We start from the raw sequence: 22966 nt of genomic DNA on the forward strand, positions 1-22966 counted from the left end.
TTTTACTTACTTGTAATACTTACACCCATATATATTTTCAATATGTTGATGTGTTTTGAATTCCTAAAACAAGTTATCCTGATTTACTATCATTAATTTTATTGTTTTAATAGTAAGGCAATCAGGAAAGCAGGGAGTTCTCTCCAAATTATAATTTGCCTAAAACCTATAGACATAGCTCAAAGGTATTGGGGGTTCAGTTCCAGACCACTGCAATAAAGCAAATAATACAATAAAACAACTCAAAATTAATTTTTTGGTTTCCTGTGCATGTTAATTACATTTGTACTGTGCTATAGTCTATTAAGGGTATAATAGCATTTTGTCTTTAAAAAATGTACATATCTTAATTTAAAAATAGTTATTGCTGGGGTGCCTGGGTCACTCAGTCGATTGAGCATCCAGCTCTTGATTTGGGCTCAGGTAATGGTATCACCGTTCATGGGATCAAACCCTGCTTCAGGCTCAATGCTGATAGTGTGGAGCCTGCTTGGGATTCTCTCTCCTGTCTTTCTGCCCTCACCCACCCTCTCTCCTCCCCGTGTGCATGCGCCCTCTCCCTAAATAAATAAATAAACATTTTTTTTAATGAGGCTTTTTAATAGTTTGTTGCTAAAAAATGATAACCATCATCTGAACTTTCAGTAATCTTTTTGTTGGTGGAGAGTCTTGCCATGATATTGATGGTTGCTGACTGCTCAGGATGGTGGTTCGTGAAGGTTGGGGTGGCTACGTCCTGTTAAAATAAGACAATGGTGAGGTTTATTGCATCAATGGACTGTTCCTCTACAAACGATTTCTCTGTAACCACGCATGCAGCTTGATCGCATTTACTTGTAGTAGAACGTCTTTCAAAATTGGAGTCAGTCCCTCAAACCCTGGAACTGTTTTGTCAACAAAATTTATGGAATATTCTAAATCCTTTGTTGTCATTTCAGCAGTCTTCACCGGGAGTAGATTCACTCCCAAGAAACTACTTTCTTTGCCCTTCTACAAGCAACAACTCCTCATTCACTAAAGTTGTATCATGAGATTACAGCAATTCAGTCCTATCCTCAGGCTCTTCTAATTCTAGTTCTCTGTATCCACCATATCTGCAGTTACTTCCTCCCTTGAAGTCCTGAACTCTTTAAAGTCACCTATGAGGGTTTTACTCAACTTATTCCAAACTTTTTTTCATGATGATAGTTTGACCTCTTACCATGAATTGTGAATGTTCTTACTGGCATCTAGAATGGTAAATCCTTTGTAGAAGATTTTCAGTTTAGTTTGCCCAGATCCATCAGAGCAATCACTATCTGTAACAGTTACATAGGCTTACAAAATGTATTTCTTTAATCAGAAGGCTTGAAAGTCAGGATTATTCCTTGATCCATGGGCTGAAGAATGGATAAGTTTTTAGCAGGCATGAAAACAACATTAACTTCAGCGTACATCTCCATCAGAGCTCTTGAGTAACCAGGTGTGTTGGCAGTGGGCAGTAATATTTGAAAAGGTGTCTTTTTTTCTGAGCAGTAGGTTTCAACACTGGGCTTAAAATATTCAGTAAATCATGCAAACAGATGTGCTGTCATCCAGGCTTTGTTCTATTTCTAGAACACAGCAAAGGAGATGTAACATAATTCTTAAGGGATAATTCTTAGGGATTTTCAGAATGGTAAATTAGCATTGGCTTCGATTTAAAGTCCTCAGCTGCAATAGCCCTTAATAAGAGTCCTTGAAGTTTTGAAGCCAATTGAAGCCAAGTCTTGACTTCTTCTAGCTGTGTAAGTGCTCGATGGCATCTTCTTCCAGTAGAAGTTTCTTTGGGGCGCCTGGGTGGCGCAGTCGGTTGAGCGTCCGACTTCAGCCAGGTCACGGTCTCGCAGTCCGTGAGTTCGAGCCCCGCGTCAGGCTCTGGGCTGATGGCTCAGAGCCTGGAGCCTGTTTCCGATTCTGTGTCTCCCTCTCTCTCTGCCCCTCCCCCGTTCATGCTCTGTCTCTCTCTGTCCCAAAAATAAATAAACGTTGAAAAAAAAATTAAAAAAAAGAAGTTTCTTTGTCTGTATTGAAAAACTGTTTAGTGTAGCCACCTTCATTCATTACCTTAGCTATATCTGGATAACTTGCTGCAACTCCTCCATCAGCTCTTGTGTCACCCTGCACTTACCTTACAGAGATGGCTTCCTTCCTTTTTTTTTATTTTTTTATTTTTTTTAAATATGAAATTTATTGTCAGATTGGTTTCCATACAACACCCAGTGTGCTCCTCCCAACAGGTGCCCTCCTCAATGCCCATCACCCACCCTCCCCTTCCCTCCAACCCCCCCCCCCCCCATCAACCCTCAGTTTGTTCTCAGTTTTTAACAGTCTCTTATGTTTTGGCTCCCTCCCTCTCTAACCCTTTTTTTTTTTTTTCCTTCCCCTCCCCCATGGCCTTCTGTTAAGTTTCTCAGTGGCTTCCTTCCTTAAACCTTATGAGCCAACCTCTGCCAGCTTCAAATTTTTCTTTTGTAGCTTCCTCACCTCTCTCAGCCTTCGTAGAATTGGAGAGAGTTAGGGCCTTGCTCTGGATTAGGCTTTAGCTGAAGGGAATTTTGTGGCTGGCTTGATCTATCCATAGTACTCTAACTTTTTCCTTATCAGCATTAACTCTTTCACTTTCTTATTTGTGAGCTCACTAGAGTAGCACTTTTAATTTCCTTCAAGAACTTTTTCTTTGCATTCACAACTTGGCTAACTGGCACAAGAGGCTTAGCTTTCAGCCTGCCTCAGCTTTTGACATGCCTTCTTCCTCACTAAACTTAATTATTTCTAACTTTTGATTTAAAGTGAGAGACATGTGCTCTTTTTCATGCGCCTCAGAGGTGGTAGGTAGACTGCTTTAGGATGAAGTTGAACATCTCTTTCTCAGCTACTGGCTTCCAGAAACTCATTGACGTGGACAGCCGACAGATTTTTTACCTTTTATGGAAGCATATGGCCACAGAAATTGCTGCTGATGCTCTGGGTGAAGAAGGATTATGTGTAGTCTGAATCAGTGGTGGCAATGACAAACAAGGATTCCCAGTGAAGCAGAGTGTTTTGACCCATGGCTGTGTCTGCCTTCTGAGTAAGGGTCATTTCCACTACAGACCAAGGAGGGCTGGGGAAAGAAAATGCAAATCTGTTCAAGGTTGCATTATGGGTGTCAGTCTTAGTGTTCTCAACTTGTTCTCATTGTGAAAAAAAAAAGGAGGGGAAGGATATTCCTGGACTCATTGATAATACTGTGCCTCATCACCTGGGACCCAAAAGAGCTAGCAGAATCCACAGACTTTTCAGTCTCTCTAAAGAAGATGATATCCACAAGTATGCTGTGAGAAAGTCCCTAAACAGAGAAGGTAAGAAACCAGGAACCAAAGCGCTCAGTATTCAGCAATCTTGTTATTCCACATGTCCTCCAACACAGATGTCGGCATATTGCTCTGAAGAAACAGCATACTAAGAAAAAAGAAGGAAGAGGCTGCAGAAAATGCTCAACTTTTGGCCAAGAGAATAAAGGAGGCCAAAAAAACTGCCAGGAACAGATTGCCAAGAGACAGAAGCTGTGCTCTCTGAGAACCTCCATCTCTTAGTCTGAGTCCAATCAAAAGGAGATTTTCTAAGAATAACAAAGAAAATCAGACATCAAAAAATAAATAAATAAAAGTGAGAGACATGTAACTCTTCCTTTCGCCTGAACACATACAGGCCATTATAGGGCTATTAATTGGCCTAATTTCAATATTGTTGTATCTTAGGGAATAGGGAGGCACCAGGAGAGGGTGAGAGAGTGGGAAACAGGCAGTTGATGGAGCATTCAAAACACACCACTATATTTATCAGTTAAGTTTGCTAGCTTACATGAGCAAGGATTGTGGCACCCCGAAATAATTACAATAGGAACAGCAAGGATCACTGATCATAGGTCACCAAAGCCAATACGCTAATAATGAAAAGGTTTGGAATACCATGACACAGGGACATGAAGTAAGCAAATGCTAATGGAAAAATGTTTAATTTGAGGGGCACCTGGGTGGGTCAGTTGGTCCAACTTTTGATTTTGGCTCAGGTCATGATCTCACAGTTCATAAGACGGAGCCCTGTGTTGTGCTCTGTACTAACAGTACAGAGCCTGCTTGGGATTCTCGCTCTCCATCTCTCCATCCTTCTACACCTGCCCCCCACTCATGTTCGTTCTCTCTCTCTCTCTCTCTCAAAATAAATAAATAAACTTTAAAAAATAAAATAAGATGCTTAATTTGAGGGCAGCTTTTATTTTTACATTTTATTAATAATTATTGATAGACAATTTTATCACTGTTTTGTTGTTAGGTAAAATTGCAGCCAGGATATCTGGAAGCAAAAATTCTCGGGTCACTGTTTAGTGAGAATAAAAGTGGTAGGTACAGTGAGCCTCAGCAGGTCATGTGTAATAGGCAAATGATTTATCTGTAACAAATTGGAAAGATAAGTTATACTTAGGGTAATCCTCTTCTTTTGTCCCTAGTCTCTTATCACGAGTCATGAATACTGGGTCACAGTTTGTGATGGAAGGAGTGAAGAACCTGGTATTGAAACAGCAAGTGAGTATACTTGTTAGAAAACATTCTGGTAATTTTTGAACATAAATGTTGACAGGTTGATTGCTTAGCTAGAATACCTTCTAGATATATTCAAGTTATAAATATTTGGAATAAAGTAAAATCAAGGGGCCTCTTTCTGGCATATTTAAAAATACGATATTTTCACACATGTAGTTCAGGGCTCTGTTATTTTAGGCTTTTTTTTTTTTTTAATTCATTTGGACTTTATTGACACTTTGATTTTCCTTTAACTACTGTCAGGTTTGTAAAAGTACATTGATTGGAAAAATGAACTTACCCTACTTAGAATAATAAACTGTTACCTAATGCATATAAGTTTTAACATATATTAAGAGAATAAGCAAATGAACTTAAAGGTCTAAAGGTCTATGTAAGTTAGAATAAAATATTTTAAGTAGAATGTATGTTTTGGGGTAATGAAACTACCCCAAAAGTAGTATAGCCTGATTTTACACTTCATTTTGGAATAATAGTTTTGTACAGAAAACATTTTTTAGTGACTTTTGTTTTTCTTTTTTTCTGTTAATCTAATATATAAGTATTCTGCTTCAGAAAGTCATCATTAATTTTGTTTGTTTTCAAATAGGATTTGTTTTTTACTTTACAGTACGGAAATTTTCAAATAAACATTAGTATAGGAATCTTCCCTGAACTCTTCACCAAGCTTCAGTACGCAACATCCTGTCATTCTTGTTTCATTATTCCTATTATATTTTTTCTTTTACTTATTTTTACTGAGATAGTTGAAGGAAAGGCTAAAACATAATATTTCACACATAAATATTTCAATTTATAATGAGAAAGATTTTAAAGCCCAAATTTTTAAGAGAGTTGATTATCAGTTATTCAGATGTGAATAGTCAGTGTTTACTTGTTTTCAGAAAAAGGTTGATCTTTTCTTTCTCTGGGCTTTCTTCATACTTTCATCTTCCTTACAGTATTTACATGGAGTATTTTGTATTGATGTTATTTTTTACTCTGCCCCCCCCCCCAGTTTTATTGAGATATAATTGACATAGAATGTTTTACTTCTTGATAAGGATCTTGATAAGATCCTTGAGAGCAAGGAATTTTTTGTACCAATCTTTGAATTTTCCATAGCACTATATATATAGTAAGTATTCAGTTCTTTATTGGAGTGATGTTTTATTATAAAAACCATGTAGTATAAGTAAAGAACAGTGAAAAAAACTAATATGCTTTATTTAATTAAAGGGCTCTTGACTTTCCAAACTTAAGATACATTCCAGATTGCATTATTTCCTAATTATTTGGGAACACTTTTTAGCTTCATTATCCCTCTTAGGAATTCTTTTCATTCCCTCACAGTCTACCTCTCTCCTGGTAAAGAGCCACTAGTAAGTACTTAATCCACTCTTTTACTGGTTTACATTGCTTCCCTGAGTCTGTTCATCTTTCTTCTGCAGAAGGTGAAAAGGTGGAAAGGGGCGCCTGGGTGGCTCAGTCAGTTAAGCGTCCAGCTTCAGCTCAGGTCATGATCTCACAGTTTGTGGGTTCGGGCTCCACGTCAGGCTCTGTGCTGACAGCTCAGAGCCTGGAGCCTGCTTCAGATTCTGTGTCTCCCTCTATCTCCGCCCCTGCTATGCTCATACTCTGTCTCTGTCTCTCAATAATAAATAAAAGTTAAAAAAAAAATACAAAATAGGAAGTTGGGCACATTAGACATTAATGTATTGTACTTTACAGTTTAACCTAGCACTTGTTAAAGAGAAAATTACTCATGACACTTGGGAAAGAACAGGAAGACAGACATTCAGGGGGGGTCACTGTGAAAGGAATTGGGACCACCACAGTAAGGTTTTGTCCCTGGGGGGAAAGATTGGGCTCAATTCCAAATACATCAAGGGAAAGTGGGAATTTATAGCCAAGGACCAGGGTAGGAATCAGTGGATGTAAAATTACTAAAAGGAAACATCAGGGATGGAAGAGGATTCTGGCTAAACCACCCTAACAGGATTCTTGCTGAAGGCAGGCCAATGAGATCAGACATCACCTGGGAGATGAGAGGATGAGGAACCTGACCAGATAAGAAGGGTAATCAGGTATAGAAAATGAGAGATTCTTGCTAAACTAACTTAGCAGGATGCTTTTTAAAGTGGGCTGTGCAAATATGGACACAGAAGTTCAGAAGTCAAGTCCTGATTGAAAGAGAGCTCAGAGGAGCCTGAGTAAAGTTTTGTCAAGAGAGAATCTCTGTCACACCACCAATAATGACAGTTATTTAGCATTAACTATGGACAAGATGATTTTGTTATGTGAGACAAAAAGGGAACCACCAGTTCCTAAGATAATGTCTGCCTTTCGGTAGATAGAGTGGGTGTTGTGTAGCCACATGTAGTTAAATTTATGTTTAAGGAGAATTACATATTTTTCTTAATGGGTTACTCTTACAAGGAAATCGCAATAGTGGAATAATAGCTCATAGTATGGAGAAATTACAGACTTAAATTTTTGGAATGTTCTTATTTACTTTCTGAGCTTATTATTCACATAAATGTCCACTAGTGATGTTTGTAATAGGTGTCTAAACTGATCTAGTTAAATATTTTATTGTACTAACACAATAAACTAACACAAGTTTGTTTAAAGTTCATAAAGTATAAAAACTATCATCTGTAACCTCAAATCCCTTTGCTTTTCTTAACATTGCAAGTAACAAACTGCTTTGAAATAGGCAGTTTCTCACTTACAGAAGTAAATTTTGGAATGATTGGTAGTTATCTCTATCTGTAGGATATTTCTGCCGCTACTACTAGAAGAACCGTGCATTTTTTTAAAAGTGTAAGTTAATGAGACATTTAGGCTCAACATAGAGGAAATAAATGTGATTTTTTTGTTGTGGGAGGATGGTTCATTTTATATTTTGAAGTAAAAAGAAAAGTCATACTAAAAAACGTTTAGGGGTGTCTGGGTGGCTCATTTGGTTAAGTGTGCAACTCTTGGTCTAAGCTCAGATCTTGATCTCAAAAGTTGTGAGCCTAAGCCCCACGATGGGCACCACACTAGGTGTGGAACCTACTTTAAAAAAAAAAAAAATGGCACTTGCATGGCTCAGTTGGTTAAGTGCACATTACTCTTGATTTCAGCTCAGGTCATGATCTCACAGTTCATGAGTTCGAGTCCCACGCTGGGCTCTGTGCTGACAGTGCAGAGCTTGCTTGGGATTTTCTCTCTCCCTCTCTCTGCACTTCCCCTGTGCTCTCTTGCTCACTTTCTCTCTCAAAATAAATAAACATTTTTAAAAATAAGAAAAAAACAGTCTAATACAATCGTTTGTTATTGTTTCAAAAAAAAAAAAGAGTATTCTGATGAATACATACCTAATATTTAAATGTTAATTTTTTTCTGGGTATTTGTCTCTGATTACTTCTATCTGATAAATTCCTATAGTTGAATTATAGAATCAAAAGGGTGAACATTTCTAATTGTTCTTAATAAATAATACCAAGTTGCCCTCCAGAAAAGGTATACCGACTAGCATTGACTTACAGTGCTAGTTTCTCTACATCCTTCCCAGACCTTGGTGCATACATGTATGTGTGTATATGTGTGCAGTCTTTGTCAGTTGAATAATTAAAAAAGAGTCTATTGTTCTAGAAATGTTTAAACTAATAGAAATCCATTTTAAAAGTTACATTGCCCTAATGTTCTAAAATTTAGCAGTACTGCAATGGGAGATCTGGGGCAGTTTGGGAACTAAGAGGAAAGAGATGACCAGAGAAGAGACTGCTAGAGATGAATTCTGCCACTTTCATACTTGTAAAGTTTTGAGTACTTTATGACTCTTAAAATCTCTATTATTTTACACTTTTTAATCTGAGTAAATGTTTTAAGTTATAAATTAAAAGAATACGATGTCTCATGTGCAGTTTTCTATATTGCCTTTAAGAGCTTTTTATACTTCGTTTCTTGGGCAACATAAGTTTTCTGCATCACAAGTATCAGCTATCACATAAAACCATTTGAATGATATTCACAGATTTGGAATTTGTGCGAGGATAATTGTACAAGAATGTGATGAATAATATAGCACAAAGTTGCATAATTTAGAAGTTTTCTATTTCACTTTCGATTGTTTGCTAAAATAATCACTCTTTTAAAATGAATTAACAAATAAATTGCAAGCAGTGGAAACCAGTAGGTTAAAAAAAGTTAAAAGGTGTATCATCTAACTCCAGTGTGTGGCCCTTAAGTTTGTGATTTGAATGAGAAAACTCAAGAATAAATGTTTGAAATAGGGAAATTTTAACATTAACTGGATATTACTGTATTAAGAAATTATTATTTTAGTTGTGCTAGTAGTGTTACAGTTTTTTATGAGTTCTTATATTTTGAAAATATATACTGAAATATTGATGACTGAAATGATTTTTTATTGAGGACTTATTTTAAAACAACCTAGGAAATTGGGGAATAGGTGAGAGTAGATAGGATTTGCCATGAGTTGATCATTGTTGAAACTGAGTGATAGAGGACTGGATGTGTTTTATTGGGTCCATGTGATCTTATTTTCTTGATTTCATTGCCATTAGCATACTGTGATTATGGAAAAAACACCCCTTTATATTTCATTATTTCCTCATCTGTAAGATGTTGATGTGGATATTGGATTCATCCATAGATCCCCTTCTGGTATAAAATTTTAAAATTTTGGAAATAGATGATCCATCTTATACCCCCTCCCTTTTCCTATCTTTACTTCACTGACAACTTTCCATCCCTATATCGTTGATAATTCCTCATTTCCAATGTGTTTCTGGTATCCACATATTTCATCTTATTAGTTACTTGGCTAACATACTCTTCAAGATAAGCATTCTTGGGGCACCTGGGTGGCTTAGTCAGTTAAGTGTATGACTCTTAGGTCTTGATCCCAGGGTCATGATTTCAAGCCGTGTTGGGCTCGTGTTGGGCGTGAAGCTTACTTGGGGGAAGAAAAAAAAAAAAAAGCATTCAAGGAAGTCCACAAACTGGTTTTCATTCACCAGGGTTTTGATAATCAAGACAGGAGCAATTCTTGTCACAATCTCAATGCTGACTTCAGCATCAGAATATCATCCCAAGCCCAAGGCTGTAAAGGGAAAATTAGAAATAGTCACTATAGACCAGCTGGCAGTATAGAGTACAGTGGCTACTTCTAGGAGAACTAAAGGGAAAAAAATCCTTTAACTGTTTTAGGTGTAAAGCTGTATTACTTTGCTTAGATTGTTTTTTAACTTCTGTGCACATTCTATTTCAGTTTGTTTTTAAGCAATTACATCATCAGAGATAAGATTAACATTGTTTTTGTTCAGCCTTTTCCAGTGACTAAAATCATAGAACATAACTATGGTCATAAAACCAGTAAGGGTTTTTAGAATCCTTTTTTTTAATTTATTTTTTATTTTTTTCTCCAAATAAAATTTCTAGTTCATGTATCTAAATTTGAGGATTTTAGAAATAGTGATCCTTAATGTAGGATATTCATGTTTATGAGACTTTTATCTCTCAAATCTATGTCTATAGTAAAGCTTGCTGCTAATGAAGATTTAATGCTAGCCCACATGATAATGTTTTACATTTTATTTCTAAAACAGTTCCCAAAAACACTGAAAAATGTTTGGGAATTTTTTGTTTGCTTTTGTTTGTTTGTTTTTACTGTTTATTTTGAGACAAAGAGAGCATGAGCGGGGGAGGGGCAGAGAGCCAGGGAGACACAGAATCGGAAGCAGTCTCCAGGCTCTGAGCTGTCAGCACAGAGCCTGATGTGGGGCTCGAACTCAGGAGCTGTGAGATCATGACCTGAGCTGAAGTTGGACACTTATCTGACTAAGCCACACAGGCTCCCCTATGCTTGGGAATTTTTTAAACAGTTAGTGAGTTTTTTATTTGATTATATTTCATTTATATCTTTTACTGAGCTACAGAAATTTTTTGTGTTTCTAAAGATGAGTAAGGTAACATTTGTTGAACAAAGAAAATTGTATGGTTTCCTTCTGATGTTTATTCTTTGCTGTAAGCTGCCACAGGTCAGTTTGTTTTCAGTCAGTAAAAGTTGGTTAGTCTTGTATATAAATTATTAGTAATATAAAATTGATTTTTTAAATGATTAACTCAATTCAAGCCTTCACTTAGGCAAAGAACAAAACCTGGATACTGCATAGTTGGTGACAAAGAACTCAGAAGTTGTACTGTTTCTTATGCCTTTCCTTTATCATTCTCTACACTTGAAGTTTTCCTTGATCACTGACAGTATGTGAATATCCTATGGTGCAGCAGTGGTAAATGATTCTTTGGGTGTATGTGGTTGTAAAGACCAGACAAAAACAAAGAACTGTCCCTGGGTTCATGAACTTCTAAAGTATTCTGCTAGAAAGAAATTTTTCTTACATTATTTGATGACCTGTTGACTGGCAGGTTTGTAGGTATTGCAGAGCTATAAAATACAAACCAAAATTTAGTTGTACCTTTTAGAAAAATCTCATTTTTATACTGCAGGAGGATTTATCATGAGATACTGGTAGAAATACTCAAAAATTTCCAAGTATTTTCAAAAATATAGTAGTATGACTCTTATGACTTTAGTCATTACATAACATCTTTCCTGAATTTGTCTGCATTGTACAGATCTAGTAATGCAATTCAGGGAGCTCAGTGGAGAGTTGTATGCAAGTTAAGAAGTTGGTATAAAATTAATTTAGTAAAATCTTATAATTTTAATGTATTCTTGCTCCAGGTGTTTTTAAAAAATTATTCCCTCCTGTTATTTTGCAAAGCACTTCATCATCTTTTGTTATTGTTAACTGTAGTTAAATATATAAGGGTAGTTTTTTTCTTTCGGATAAAGCATTTTTATAGATTTAAATCTGCTCCCAGTCATTCTTCAGAGAATGTCATGGCTTAGACTTATTCCTGCATGAATAAGCTCAATTGTATTTGAAACAAAACTTAAAAGGTAAAATTTTGAGCTGCCTTATTTTTTTTTTTAATTCTAAATTGTAGAATTCAGGAAGTACATTTAGTTAGATTGAACCTTTGGTGTTTTGTTTATATTAAAAAGTTCCTGGCCAACACAAATAGGGAATAATGAAATAGCTTTAATTTTACTTGGTAAAATCATCTTAAAAGGTTTTTACTTCCTAATATAGAGAAAGAAAAAAGAAATGCAAATTTTCTGTCTGGGCAAAGCAGCATTTTCCATAGTGATAATCCATTTTAGTAACAAAATATTTTATGTACTAAAGAAAGCAAAACTTTTGTAAAATAGTAATGTGTTATCGACATTTATTTAAATAATCAGATTTAATGTTGCCTTTGTTGTATGAAGTCTCTAAGATACAAAATATTCTTTACAGAACATCCTGTACAGTTCACAAAGGAAATCGGTTCAAAGTGGACAGAATATCATCCCAGTGGGAATGCAGTTTGAACAGACATAATAGTCACTTAGTAAATTTTCTGTATTCCATGTGTTGTTATGTTCAAAATAATGATAAAAATCATCAGATTGAAATGGAACAGTACTATTTCTTATCCCAAGGCATGTAAGCATGTCAAGAGGCAATCTTCTGCCAATATCAGTATTAAACATTCATGTTCAATGTGAAATTTACTCTGTAAGAAGACAATGAAGTATGTCATTGGAAATTTGAAGTTTATCCCAGGCAAAACAAAAATGGTCAATAAAATTTGTGTGTATCCATTTCCCCATTTTTGGAAGAGCACAAGTATTTTTTTGGCTTAGAAGAATATAAATTTTTTTCTAATGTTTATTTTTGAGAGAGAGTGAGTATGAATCAGGGAGGGGCAGAGAGAGGGAGACACAGAATCTGAAGCAGGCTCCAGGCTCTGAGCTGTCAGCACAGAGTCTGACATGGGGCTCGAACTCGTGAACCACAAGATCATGACCTGAGCCGAAGTCGGATGCTCATCCACCCAGGCGCCCCACTGGCTTAAAAGAATATACATTAGAAATGAGAGACTCTGAGTTTCTTCAAACTTTAAGTTACTCTTCTTATTCTTTTTTTTTTTTAATGTTTATTTTGAGAAAAAGAGAGCGTGAGTGGGGGAAGGGGCAGAGAGAGAGGGAGACAGAGGATCCAAAGTGGGCTCTGTGCTGACAACAGAGAGCTAGATGTGGAGCTCAAACTCATGTACCATGAGATCATGACCCGAGCCAAAGTAAACCGCTCAACCAGTTGAGCCACCCAGATGCTCCTAAGTTACTCTGTTGAAAGAAACTCTTACTATCTGCAGAAAAGAAATGGGGGGAAAATGGGATTCTTATTTTATCAGAAGATTGCAATTACTAGTATTAAAAAACAAACATCCAACAAAGTGAAAAGCCCAAACGTGTTTGTACTGAAACCTGGTTACACTTTCACATTAAAAGGACATTTTGATTTAGAATTATTTTTTTTTTTTTCTGGAAACTTCAGTAGTGCCAAGGATATTTACATCTATGACACCATTCACTGAATTCTTAATTTTAGAATGTGTTTAATCAAAAAGTGAGCATAGTTAAATGTGAAATGGTTTGGTTGTTTTGTTAATAGAGAACAATTTTGATTATTTTTCTAATATTTAACAAAATATTTATGTTTTCTACAGAATCTACCTGTTACTCGTATTTTAGACAATCTCATGGAGATGAAGTCAAATCCTGTGAGTAGCGTATAATATTGTACTTGTAAATTCGTGAATGTATCAAACTCAGTTTATGAAAGATAATAAAATCTGAGTTCATTGTGCACTTAATCACAGCAGACTACATGAGGGAAAGAAAGAGTCCATGTTCTCCAAGAGCCTGTTTTTAGTCATTATCACAGGTAATGAGAATTGGTTTTCTCAGCTGCTATAACTATTCTGGCCAGCTCTCATCCAAATTAAATGTAGATTATATTCTTCATGTATAATTAAATGTAGATAAAATATATCCTAAGGAGCAAGTTTCTGTAAATGACAACTAGTGAGCATCAACTGATGTAGTATAAAGAGTACCCGAGCAATTTAACTTTATAAAATTAAATTAGGAGAGAAGTGAAATTTTTAAGTGCATGTGTTCAGATAGCACTAAATTCTTTTGGGCTGAAAAGTAAATTGAGAGAGATAAATTGTTGGATAGATAGACCGATAAATATTCTTAGCATTTACTGGGTTTCCAAGCTAAGAGAATGTGAAAATCATCACAATCTGTTTCATAAAACAGCCCATCCTGTTTCTATGGCAGCTAGAATGCGGTTGTCACAAGAGTCTAGAATCAAGAAAGGCAGCATCAAAACCCTAGTTTGGATTGATCTGGATCTCTGTATAGACTTGGCAGCAAGGCTTAGGATCCAGTGCTAAGAATGAGCAGAGTCTTCAGATCAATGTGTCACTTTTTGTAATTGTTAAAACATGGTTATAATATCAAAGGGAATTAACAAAAACTTATTTAAAAATCTGCCCATGTGGAAACAAAGAGTATAATAAAAACATCCCCAAAAGGGGTAACTACAATTATGAAAGTAATGAGAGAATAATCGTCTATAATGTTAAGATATAAGGGATTGGATTCTTCCATCTAGGAGTTGATACAGAGAAAATGGTATACAATGTAGTAACAATAGACTTTGTTAAAACATCCTAGAATATATGAAGAAATAGCAATTCTTGAAAAGCCTGAAAGCCTGAAAGAAGTATATACTTAAAACTAGTTATCTTAGAGAACAGTAATTCATAATAAGCTATAAATATGTGAGAAATACTATCCTAAACACTAAAGATTAAAAATATGAATAAATGCAGAATTTTAGGCAGATGCCAAATCTATAAGGGGTTAAGGAAGTTAAGTTTAAGATACTTTGTTGCATGACCCTAATCTTGAAGTTGAGATGATAATGATGATAATAAAGATAATAGCTAATATTGCACCCTTTTTATGTGCCAGGAACCATTCAAAACATTTTTCACATTTCATTGAATTCTTAATAGAACCTTCTAAGAAAATACTATTATTTTCATTTTATAGATGAAACTGGCACAATAAAATTAACTTGCCCAAGGACACAAAGTTAATAAATGGCAGAGCTAAGCAGGCCACATTTTTCACCACTATGATATATTGATTAGGGCAAAGAAACATGCCTTTTATGGAATCACAGAGCTTTAGAGTTTAAGGAAACATTAGAAGTAATTTGAACAATTAGAAGTAATTAGTAATTTGAACAATTAAAGGAGAGGAAACCTTTAGAGATGTTAAGTGACTTATCCCAAGTCACACCATTTTTAATAGCAGAATTGGAACCAAAAGCCCACTATTCCTGTATTTCTACCTGCTACTCATTCTCATATACACATGCTTTCCACAATATTCTGTCATAGATACATGGATGGCTAAATTTGGGGTCTTATTCTAATGTTCCTCTAGGTTGTGTAAGTTCCTTTATTAGTTCTTTTGACTTTCACTGTATAACTGAATGCACATTACTACAGACACATTTTTTAATTAGAAAAAGTAGATTTTTTTCTGCTTTGAACGCATTTGTTCATCCATCTGCTAGATGAGACAGCTGCCTGTACTTTCTCTTCTCCTTTTCCTGTTCCCAGATAGACAACTTGATTTGGAGCATTGAAGATAGTTTAGCAAAATACCAAAGAGATTAGCAAAGTGTACTGTGTTAGACTTAGCTAGTAGTAATCTTGAATGTATCTTATCTCAAAGGCTTGAAAATGCTATAACCTAGTTCTAGATGAATTTTTTTTTTCTTCAAATTTTTATTTAAATTCAAGTTAGTTAATACAGTGTAGTATTGGTTTCAGGAGTAGAATTTAGTGATTCATCACTTACATATAACATCCAGTGCTCATCACAAGTGCCCTTCTTTTTTTTTACTTAAAAAAAAAATTTTTTTTTTTAATGTTTATTTCTTTTTGAGAGACAGAGACAGTGTGAGCAGGGGAGGGGCAGAGAGAGGGAGGCACAGAATCTGAAGCAGGCTCCAGGCTCTGAGCTGTTAGCACAGAGCCTGAGGCAGGGCCTGAACTCTCGAACCATGAGATCATGACCTGAGCCAAAGTCAGACACTTACCTGAGCCACTCAGGAACCCCCACAAGTACCCTTCTTAATGCCCATCACCCATTCAGCCTATCCCCTGCCCACCTCCCCCCCCACCATCAACCCTCAGTTTGTTCTCCATAGTTAAGAGTCTCTTATGGTTTGCCTCCCTCTCTGGTTTTATATTATTTAATTTTTCCTTCCCTTCCCCTGTGTTCATCTGTTTTGTTTCTTACATTCCACATATAAGTAGAGTCATATAGTAGATGCATTCTAATCACTTACTAAGTGTTCTCCTTTGATTGTTTTGACTGGATAAATTGAAAGAAGGGATTAAGACAGTATCACATAGTTTTCATCTTGTAAATCTGGCTGGCAGTGGCTTTCTGGAGCTAAGTGTTAAAGAATTCTGATGCAACTTTTGAGTTCACTGGAAGTTCTGTAATTGGTTAAACCCTGTCCACCACTGAGTACAGGAATAGGTGGTGGCAATACATGCAGAGCTTATCACTGATGAGGTTGGGGTAGGGCCATCCACACTCCAGAAAAGAACAAATTCCTCTGGCTGACTGTGCTATGGAAGGAGAGAGAGACAGAGATTAGGAAGTGATTACAGTGGCACCTGGGTAGCTCAGTCATTTGAGCATTCCACTCCTGCTTTCAGCTCAGATCATCATCCTGGGGTCGTGGGATCAAGCACCACACTGGGCTCAGCACTGAGTATGCAGCTTTCTTACGATTTTCTCTCTCATTCTCTCTCTCTCTCTCTCTCTCTCTCTCTCTCTCTCCCCCCCCCCCCCCCTGCTCCTTTCCCAGGCTCTCTCACTCTGTCTCTAAAATAAAATTTGAAAAAAGGAAATGATTCTGTTACAAGCAGTAAAACAATACTTCTCAGCTCCTTTAATATCAAGAAGCTAGTTTCTCCACAGTCCTTTATCCACAACTTCTGAAATCTACAAAGTTCTGAAAATTGGAAAGATGTTGTATAACTCACTTGGTGGCAAAACCTAATTTTAATTCAAGTTGAGGCTTGAATTTATCCTACTTCATGTTAATATCATATACTTAGCTATAGAATATTAATGTGGTAGATGATGGGGTGGTACCTGCTGGGAATGTTACATACACAGTTTATGCATTATATTAGCTGTCTAAAACTTTTTAAATTCAGAATTTCAGAATACATCTAACTTTAAATGTTTCAAATAAGATTATGAACCTGTTTTGGCTCATCTGTATATTCAGTAAAATCAGGGCTAAATAATAAAACTCTAAAATAGAAAACAAGACAAAATAATTACTTGGTTTATAAAATGGTAAATTTTCAAGAAATAGTATAGTAGTATAGTATAGTAGTTAGAAGCTTGGGAATTGAAGCTAGATTTCCTGGGTTCAGAGTCTGGAGTTCCCTTACTTACTAGTCGTATGATCTTAGGAAAGTTCTATAATTTCTCTGTACCCCTTGTTGCCCATCTGAAAAAAAAGAGATAAGAGTAACTACCTCACAGATGTTGTGAGGTTTAAGTGAGTAATTTCATCTAAAGCACTTAGAATAATGTTGGGGCACCTGGGTGGCTCAGTTGGTTAAGCGTCCGTCTGACTTTGGCTCAGGTCATGATCTCATGGCTCACAGATTCGAGCCTCACATTGGGCTTTGTGCTGACAGCTTGGTGCCTGGAGCCTACTTTGGATTCTTTGTCTCCCTCTTTCTCTCTCTGCCCCTCCAACCCCCCTCAAAAATAAAAATAAACATTTAAAAAATAATAAAGCATTTAGGATAATGTTTAACATGTAGTAAGTGTTCAGTTGGTGGTGGTGACACACATTTAATTAATCTACCATATTAAAAGCTTAATGAAATACTCAAAGCCAAACTGTAACTCTAAAGAGAAATCAAGTTCTGTTTGCTTTTTCTAATAGGAAACTGATGACTATAGATATTTTGATCCCAAAATGCTACGGGGCAATGACAGGTAAGCAGCTCTTGACTTGTGTAATTTGTTTATAGGTTTCCCCACCCCACCGAGAATGGAAAAATTGATTTTTTGTTACAAATCAATAATTGCTTATTAAATATTCAAACTATATAGAAAACTGGTAAGTGAACAGTATGTATAATCTCATTACCTAGAGATAATCATTGCTAATTGTACTTAACATTTTGGTTCTTTTCCTTTCAAGTATATACACTCACACACCAAAAAAAATACATTATATTTTAGTTGTTTTGGTTTTTCTTAATGACGAGATGGCAGTATTACAAAGTGTGTGGGAAGGGTAATATGAATAATATGTTTTTAAATGAATATTCTTACTGAACCGAAGCAAAGGTGGGAACTTTATGTTGAATACCCAGTTGTTGGATTTTTTTTGTTTTGTTTTTTATATGGTCCATAAAATCCAGGCCCTATGGATTGTTATATTTTATGGCAATGAAATACTCCACAAGTAATTTCTCTTATTTTGTAACAAACATGGTATGGAAAGTACTTGTTTACTTCATTATGGATATTATGTTTCAAGGTTTAATTCATAGTAGTTTGAAAAATAGCCTACAAGACATAGAGAAAGAATAGAATTAGGAGAAGAAAAAACCTTCTTAGAATGATCTTTAGCACCAAAATTTGGGTGCAACTGGTTTCTTGCCTACATCTTATGTTTGGGATCTTTAGAACTATGTTTCTGCTTTATCCCAAGCTTTTGCATCTTTGTAAGATAGAATTGATAATCTAATCACTAGATCGATGATGATTAGATTGTTTTGGCAACTTAAAAGGTTCTTTCCAGAGATATTACCAGAGTTGCAAAAGCAGCAGCTAATAACACTGGCAAAAGAATTTAACAAAATTATCAGAGAGAGAGAGAATGAGAAGTGACAGCTAATAGGTATGGGGCTTCTTTTGGAGGTGATAAAAATGTTCTGAAATTAGACAATGGCGAAGATTGTACAATTCTGTAAATAGACTAAAAACCACTGATTTGTACACTTTGAAACAGTAGATTTACAACTCTTTTCCTATCTTGATACTCTCCAGTTCACAGCTTACATTTTAGTCTTCCTTGTATTTGCATATGACTAACAGGTAGATATGTTTTGCTTCTTAAAAAATTACTGAGAAATACCTTAATTCTCCCTGTAGTTTATGCATAATAATGAGTATTAGCATTGATAAGACAGAGGAATTCAGTTTCATTTTTAATAGATTCAGCCTTCTGAGCTATTCTGTCACAATTAATCTTGGTTATTAATAACTAGTAATACTGTGCTATTTAGGTCTCACCTCCTTATTCCATCCATGTCTACTCTCAGAGGAACTTAAAACACTCCAGAAGGAAGTTAAACACTGATGAGGTGTTTCAATCAGGTGGACTTCTGGCCCTTTTTATGGAATACTCAGACCGGCCATAGAAATGAGGAAAAGATGATAGAGCTGTGGAATCAGCCTTTAAATAATTAAGGAAGGGATAATACCTCTCTCCTCTTGGTTGACATTTTCAAAAATCTAAGCTCTCTTTGTATAGCCTGTTTTAGCACTGAAAACAAATATATATCTGACTCACAAAAGCTTTGAAAAATACCTTTATTATAAGATATCTTGGCACCAAATAAGTTTTTTTAAACATAAATACAGAAATGGTGGTTGATATATATAATGATATATAGTGGTATACATAAATACAAAGAAATGAGCTACAGCAAAATGGAAATACCTCCTCCCATCTCCCCTCTAAATTGTTATCCTTCCCCCACATGTGTTGACATAGTTTTTTCACAAATGTAGATACTGACAAACTATGAAATTGAGTATGGTAAAATTTTATGTAATTTACCACTAAAATAGGTACTTTATCAACTTACCTTATACCCAGATTTTATTCCTTATGAGAGCTGCTGCTCAGTGTTGCCTTCTCCCTCTCAGTTTTCTCCTAGAATTTTTTTTTAAATTTATTTATTTTGAGATGGACAGAGAGAATCCCAAGTGGACTGTGCACTGACAGTGGGAATTCCGATGTGAAGCTCAAACTGACGAACCATGAGATCATGACCTGAACCAAAACCAAGAGTTGGTCACTTTACCGACTGAGGCTCCCAGGTGCCCCTAGAATTTTATTTTAAAGCTACAGATTGCCCTACTCCCTTTTAGATACTGATACATACACTTCTTCTAGCATATTCTTCTGCATTCATTTTAAAGTTAACAGATTGCCCTACTCCCTTTTAGATACTGACACACAGACTTCCAGCATATTCTTCCTCATTCACTATTTGGATACACAAAACTAAGGACAAGCCTCAAAGAAAGCGAAGGAGGAAGGATTGTAAATACATTTTTATATTTAGTGTGTGTGTACATGCATGTATTTCCATACGTCTTTCATCTGTAATGAAAGCCTCAGGTGAAATTTTCAGTATCATTTTTCTTTGTTACAGCTCAGTTCCAAGGAACAAAAATCCATTCCAAGAGGTAAGTTCTATATAAAAATTCTCTGCCTCTAAAAAGGAAGGAAGATGACCAGTTTGAACAATTATCTTCATCTTAAACGTGGCTTTATTACAGTTACTTTCCGGTAATCTTGATACATCCAATTCTGTGTACCCAAGATTCTTTTTAAAAAATTATTAGTAACCATATTTTTCTGATGCATAAAACTACTTAAAAGAGTTTAAGCTTAGTAATAACTGACACAGTCAGTGGACACTTGGGCTGTTTCCCATAGTTTGGCTATTGTAGATAATGCTGCTGTAAACATTGGGGTTCATGTATCCCTCTGAATTAGTGTTTTTGTATTCTGTGGGTAAACTCTTGTAGTGTAATTGCTCAGGGATCATAAGGTAGTTCTTTTTTTAACTTTTTGAAGAACCTTTTGCAGACTGGCTGTACCAGTTTGCATTCCCACCATGTATGAGGGTTCCCTTTTCTCCACATCCTCACCAATACTTGTTGTTTGTGTCATTGATTTTAGCCACTCTGACAGGTGTAAAGTGATAGCTCATTGTAGTTTTGATTTGTATTTCCCTGATGATGAGTGATGTGGAACATCTTTCATGTAAGTGTCCATTGACTGATGAATGGATAAAAAAGATGAAATAAAGATACATGTGTACACACACACACACACACACACACACACACATTGAAATATTAGCCATTAAAAAGAATGAGATCTTGCCATTTGCAATGACATGGATGGAGCTAGAGATTATTATGCGAGGTGAAATAAGTCAGTCTGAAAAAGACAAATATCTGATTTCACTCATATGTGGAATTTAACAAACAAAACAGATGAACACAGGGAAAAGAGGCAGAGAGAGGCAAACCAAACAACAGACTATAATTATAAAGAACAAACAGATGATTACCAGAGGGGAGGAAGGTGGGGGGATTGGTGAAATAGATGATGGGGATTAAGGAGAGCACTTGCTGTGATGACCACTGGGTGATGTTTGGAAGTGTTGAATCTCGGTATTGTACACCTGAACTTAATATTACACTGTATGTTAACTGGAATTTAAATAAAAAGTAAAAAAGCTGATACAAAATTAACAATTCACAGAAAAAGGAGTCTAAGACTGTAGTAAAAGTTTTATATGCATAGAACTTCCTTCTAAAATTGGATTCCAAATTTGTGAAGATACTGTGACTGTGCTTTCATTTGAAACACAATAAGCTTCTCAATAAAAATACAGTGAAGAACATATATTGGAGATTATGTAAATGATAATTTTGTTTTTCCTACCTACAGTAAATAACCTCAAATTCTAAAAAGCCTTCTAGAGAAAGCCCTTTAGATTTATTTGCTATTACTTAATTGTATGAAGAATGAGGTCAGTTTTTTTCTATACTTTTTGGAAACATTTTTTTTTAATTGAAGTAGCATCAGGTGCTTATTAGGATGTGACCTTTTGCTAGCTTGTATTTTTTTACCTAAGTTGTGGAATATGCTCCAAACTAAAAGCCATGTTGCTTGAAAGTTAAAATACTGATTTTTTCAACTTACCTGTTTCTTTTTTCTGTTTGCATTTTAGGCAATTGTTTTTGTGGTGGGAGGAGGCAACTACATTGAATATCAAAATCTCGTTGACTATATAAAGGTACGTGTTGGCCTTTTAATTCCTTAAGCATTTGGTATTTCACAGTTCTGTGTCTTTAAAATACTAGCATTGTCTGGTGGCTCTTTTGATTCTCAACCCTTTTTCTAGAGGTAGTTTAAAAGTCCTTATATATATGGAAAAATGCACATATGCTCATTGTTTTCCTATTCCTATCATGTTTCTGGCCTAAAATTGTACTTGATCTGGAAAATAATGTATCTTACTGATGTACTTGGCAGCTCTCTATCCTAATTTGACTTTACATGTTTAGAGACTTTAAGTAAGCTCCTCTTCCAAAAAGTCTACCTTAGTGAAATGATTTAGCAAACCCACTTCCCCGAATAGTAAGCACTTTGCCCCCATCCTGTTGACTTAAATCAGCAACACACTTGGAATGTCTGCTTTTTCAGCAAACAGGAGGTAGCAAATTAGCAGTAGAGTGCTAGTCAAATCCGACAGGAGCATCAGGGACTAACAGACAACTAAGCAAAAGGATATGAAGAGCAAAAATGCCATTTAAAATGTAGGGGCAGGGGCGCCTGGGTGGCTCAGTCGGTTAAGCGTCCGACTTCAGCTCAGGTCACGATCTCGCAGTCTGTGAGTTCGAGCCCCGCGTTGGGCTCTGGGCTGATGGCTCAGAGCTGGAGCCTGCTTCCGATTCTGTGTCTCCCTCTCTCTCTAGCCCTCCCCCGTTCATGCTCTGTCTCTCTGTCTCAAAAATAAATAAGCGTTAAAAAAAAATTTTTTTAAAAATAAATAAAATGTAGGGGCAATAGAATTATCAGTTGTTGGAATGACATTTTGTAATCTTCATTTATTTGCTTAACATTAAGTAATGATCATTCCTTATGTTCTATGTTATGTAAGACTTTAAAAAGGTGGAGATTTTGGTACAAGAGGAAAAAAAAGTCACAGATCTTTAAAACTGTCAGGCACAATTCCTGGGATCCTATTTCAGTTGCAGAGTACATACTTCAGAGTGTGAACCACCAAGATCTATGTAAGATGCTGTGGTCTCAGGGGAACATCCATCTTGTACAAGGAGAGGTCTTTGATACCCTCCTCTGGTCATATAGTCAAAACCAGGCTGCATGAGCAGGCTCAAAAGCAGTAAACCAAGGAAACATAACAGGAACCAGGTGCAAACCATTAATCTGTACTATTTCTATAAACAGTGCTGACAAGCTAGTTCAAGTTGTCCCCTAATCTATCTGTGACCCTTGCAGGGG

At 35.9% G+C, this 22966-nt stretch overlaps 1 protein-coding gene and 1 pseudogene across 2 annotated transcripts in view; both read left to right on the top strand.

Annotated features, from left to right (window-relative positions):
- Positions 1-22966, top strand: part of SCFD1 (sec1 family domain containing 1) — a 117273-nt gene that overhangs the window by 81560 nt on the left and 12747 nt on the right. The window contains exons 19-23 of one of the 2 annotated variants that reach the window (XM_043554315.1): positions 4511-4586; positions 13218-13271; positions 17564-17616; positions 20076-20109; positions 21672-21737. In XM_043554315.1, coding sequence (XP_043410250.1) covers positions 4511-4586; positions 13218-13271; positions 17564-17616; positions 20076-20109; positions 21672-21737 — 283 coding nt within the window. The remainder of the gene's footprint in view (positions 1-4510; positions 4587-13217; positions 13272-17563; positions 17617-20075; positions 20110-21671; positions 21738-22966) is intronic. The other variant, XM_043554316.1, reaches the window with a different exon arrangement.
- On the top strand, positions 2352-4504 carry LOC122467732 (annotated as a pseudogene).

Source organism: Prionailurus bengalensis, chromosome B3 (assembly GCF_016509475.1).
Source record: "Prionailurus bengalensis isolate Pbe53 chromosome B3, Fcat_Pben_1.1_paternal_pri, whole genome shotgun sequence".
Classification (NCBI taxonomy): domain Eukaryota; kingdom Metazoa; phylum Chordata; class Mammalia; order Carnivora; family Felidae; genus Prionailurus; species Prionailurus bengalensis.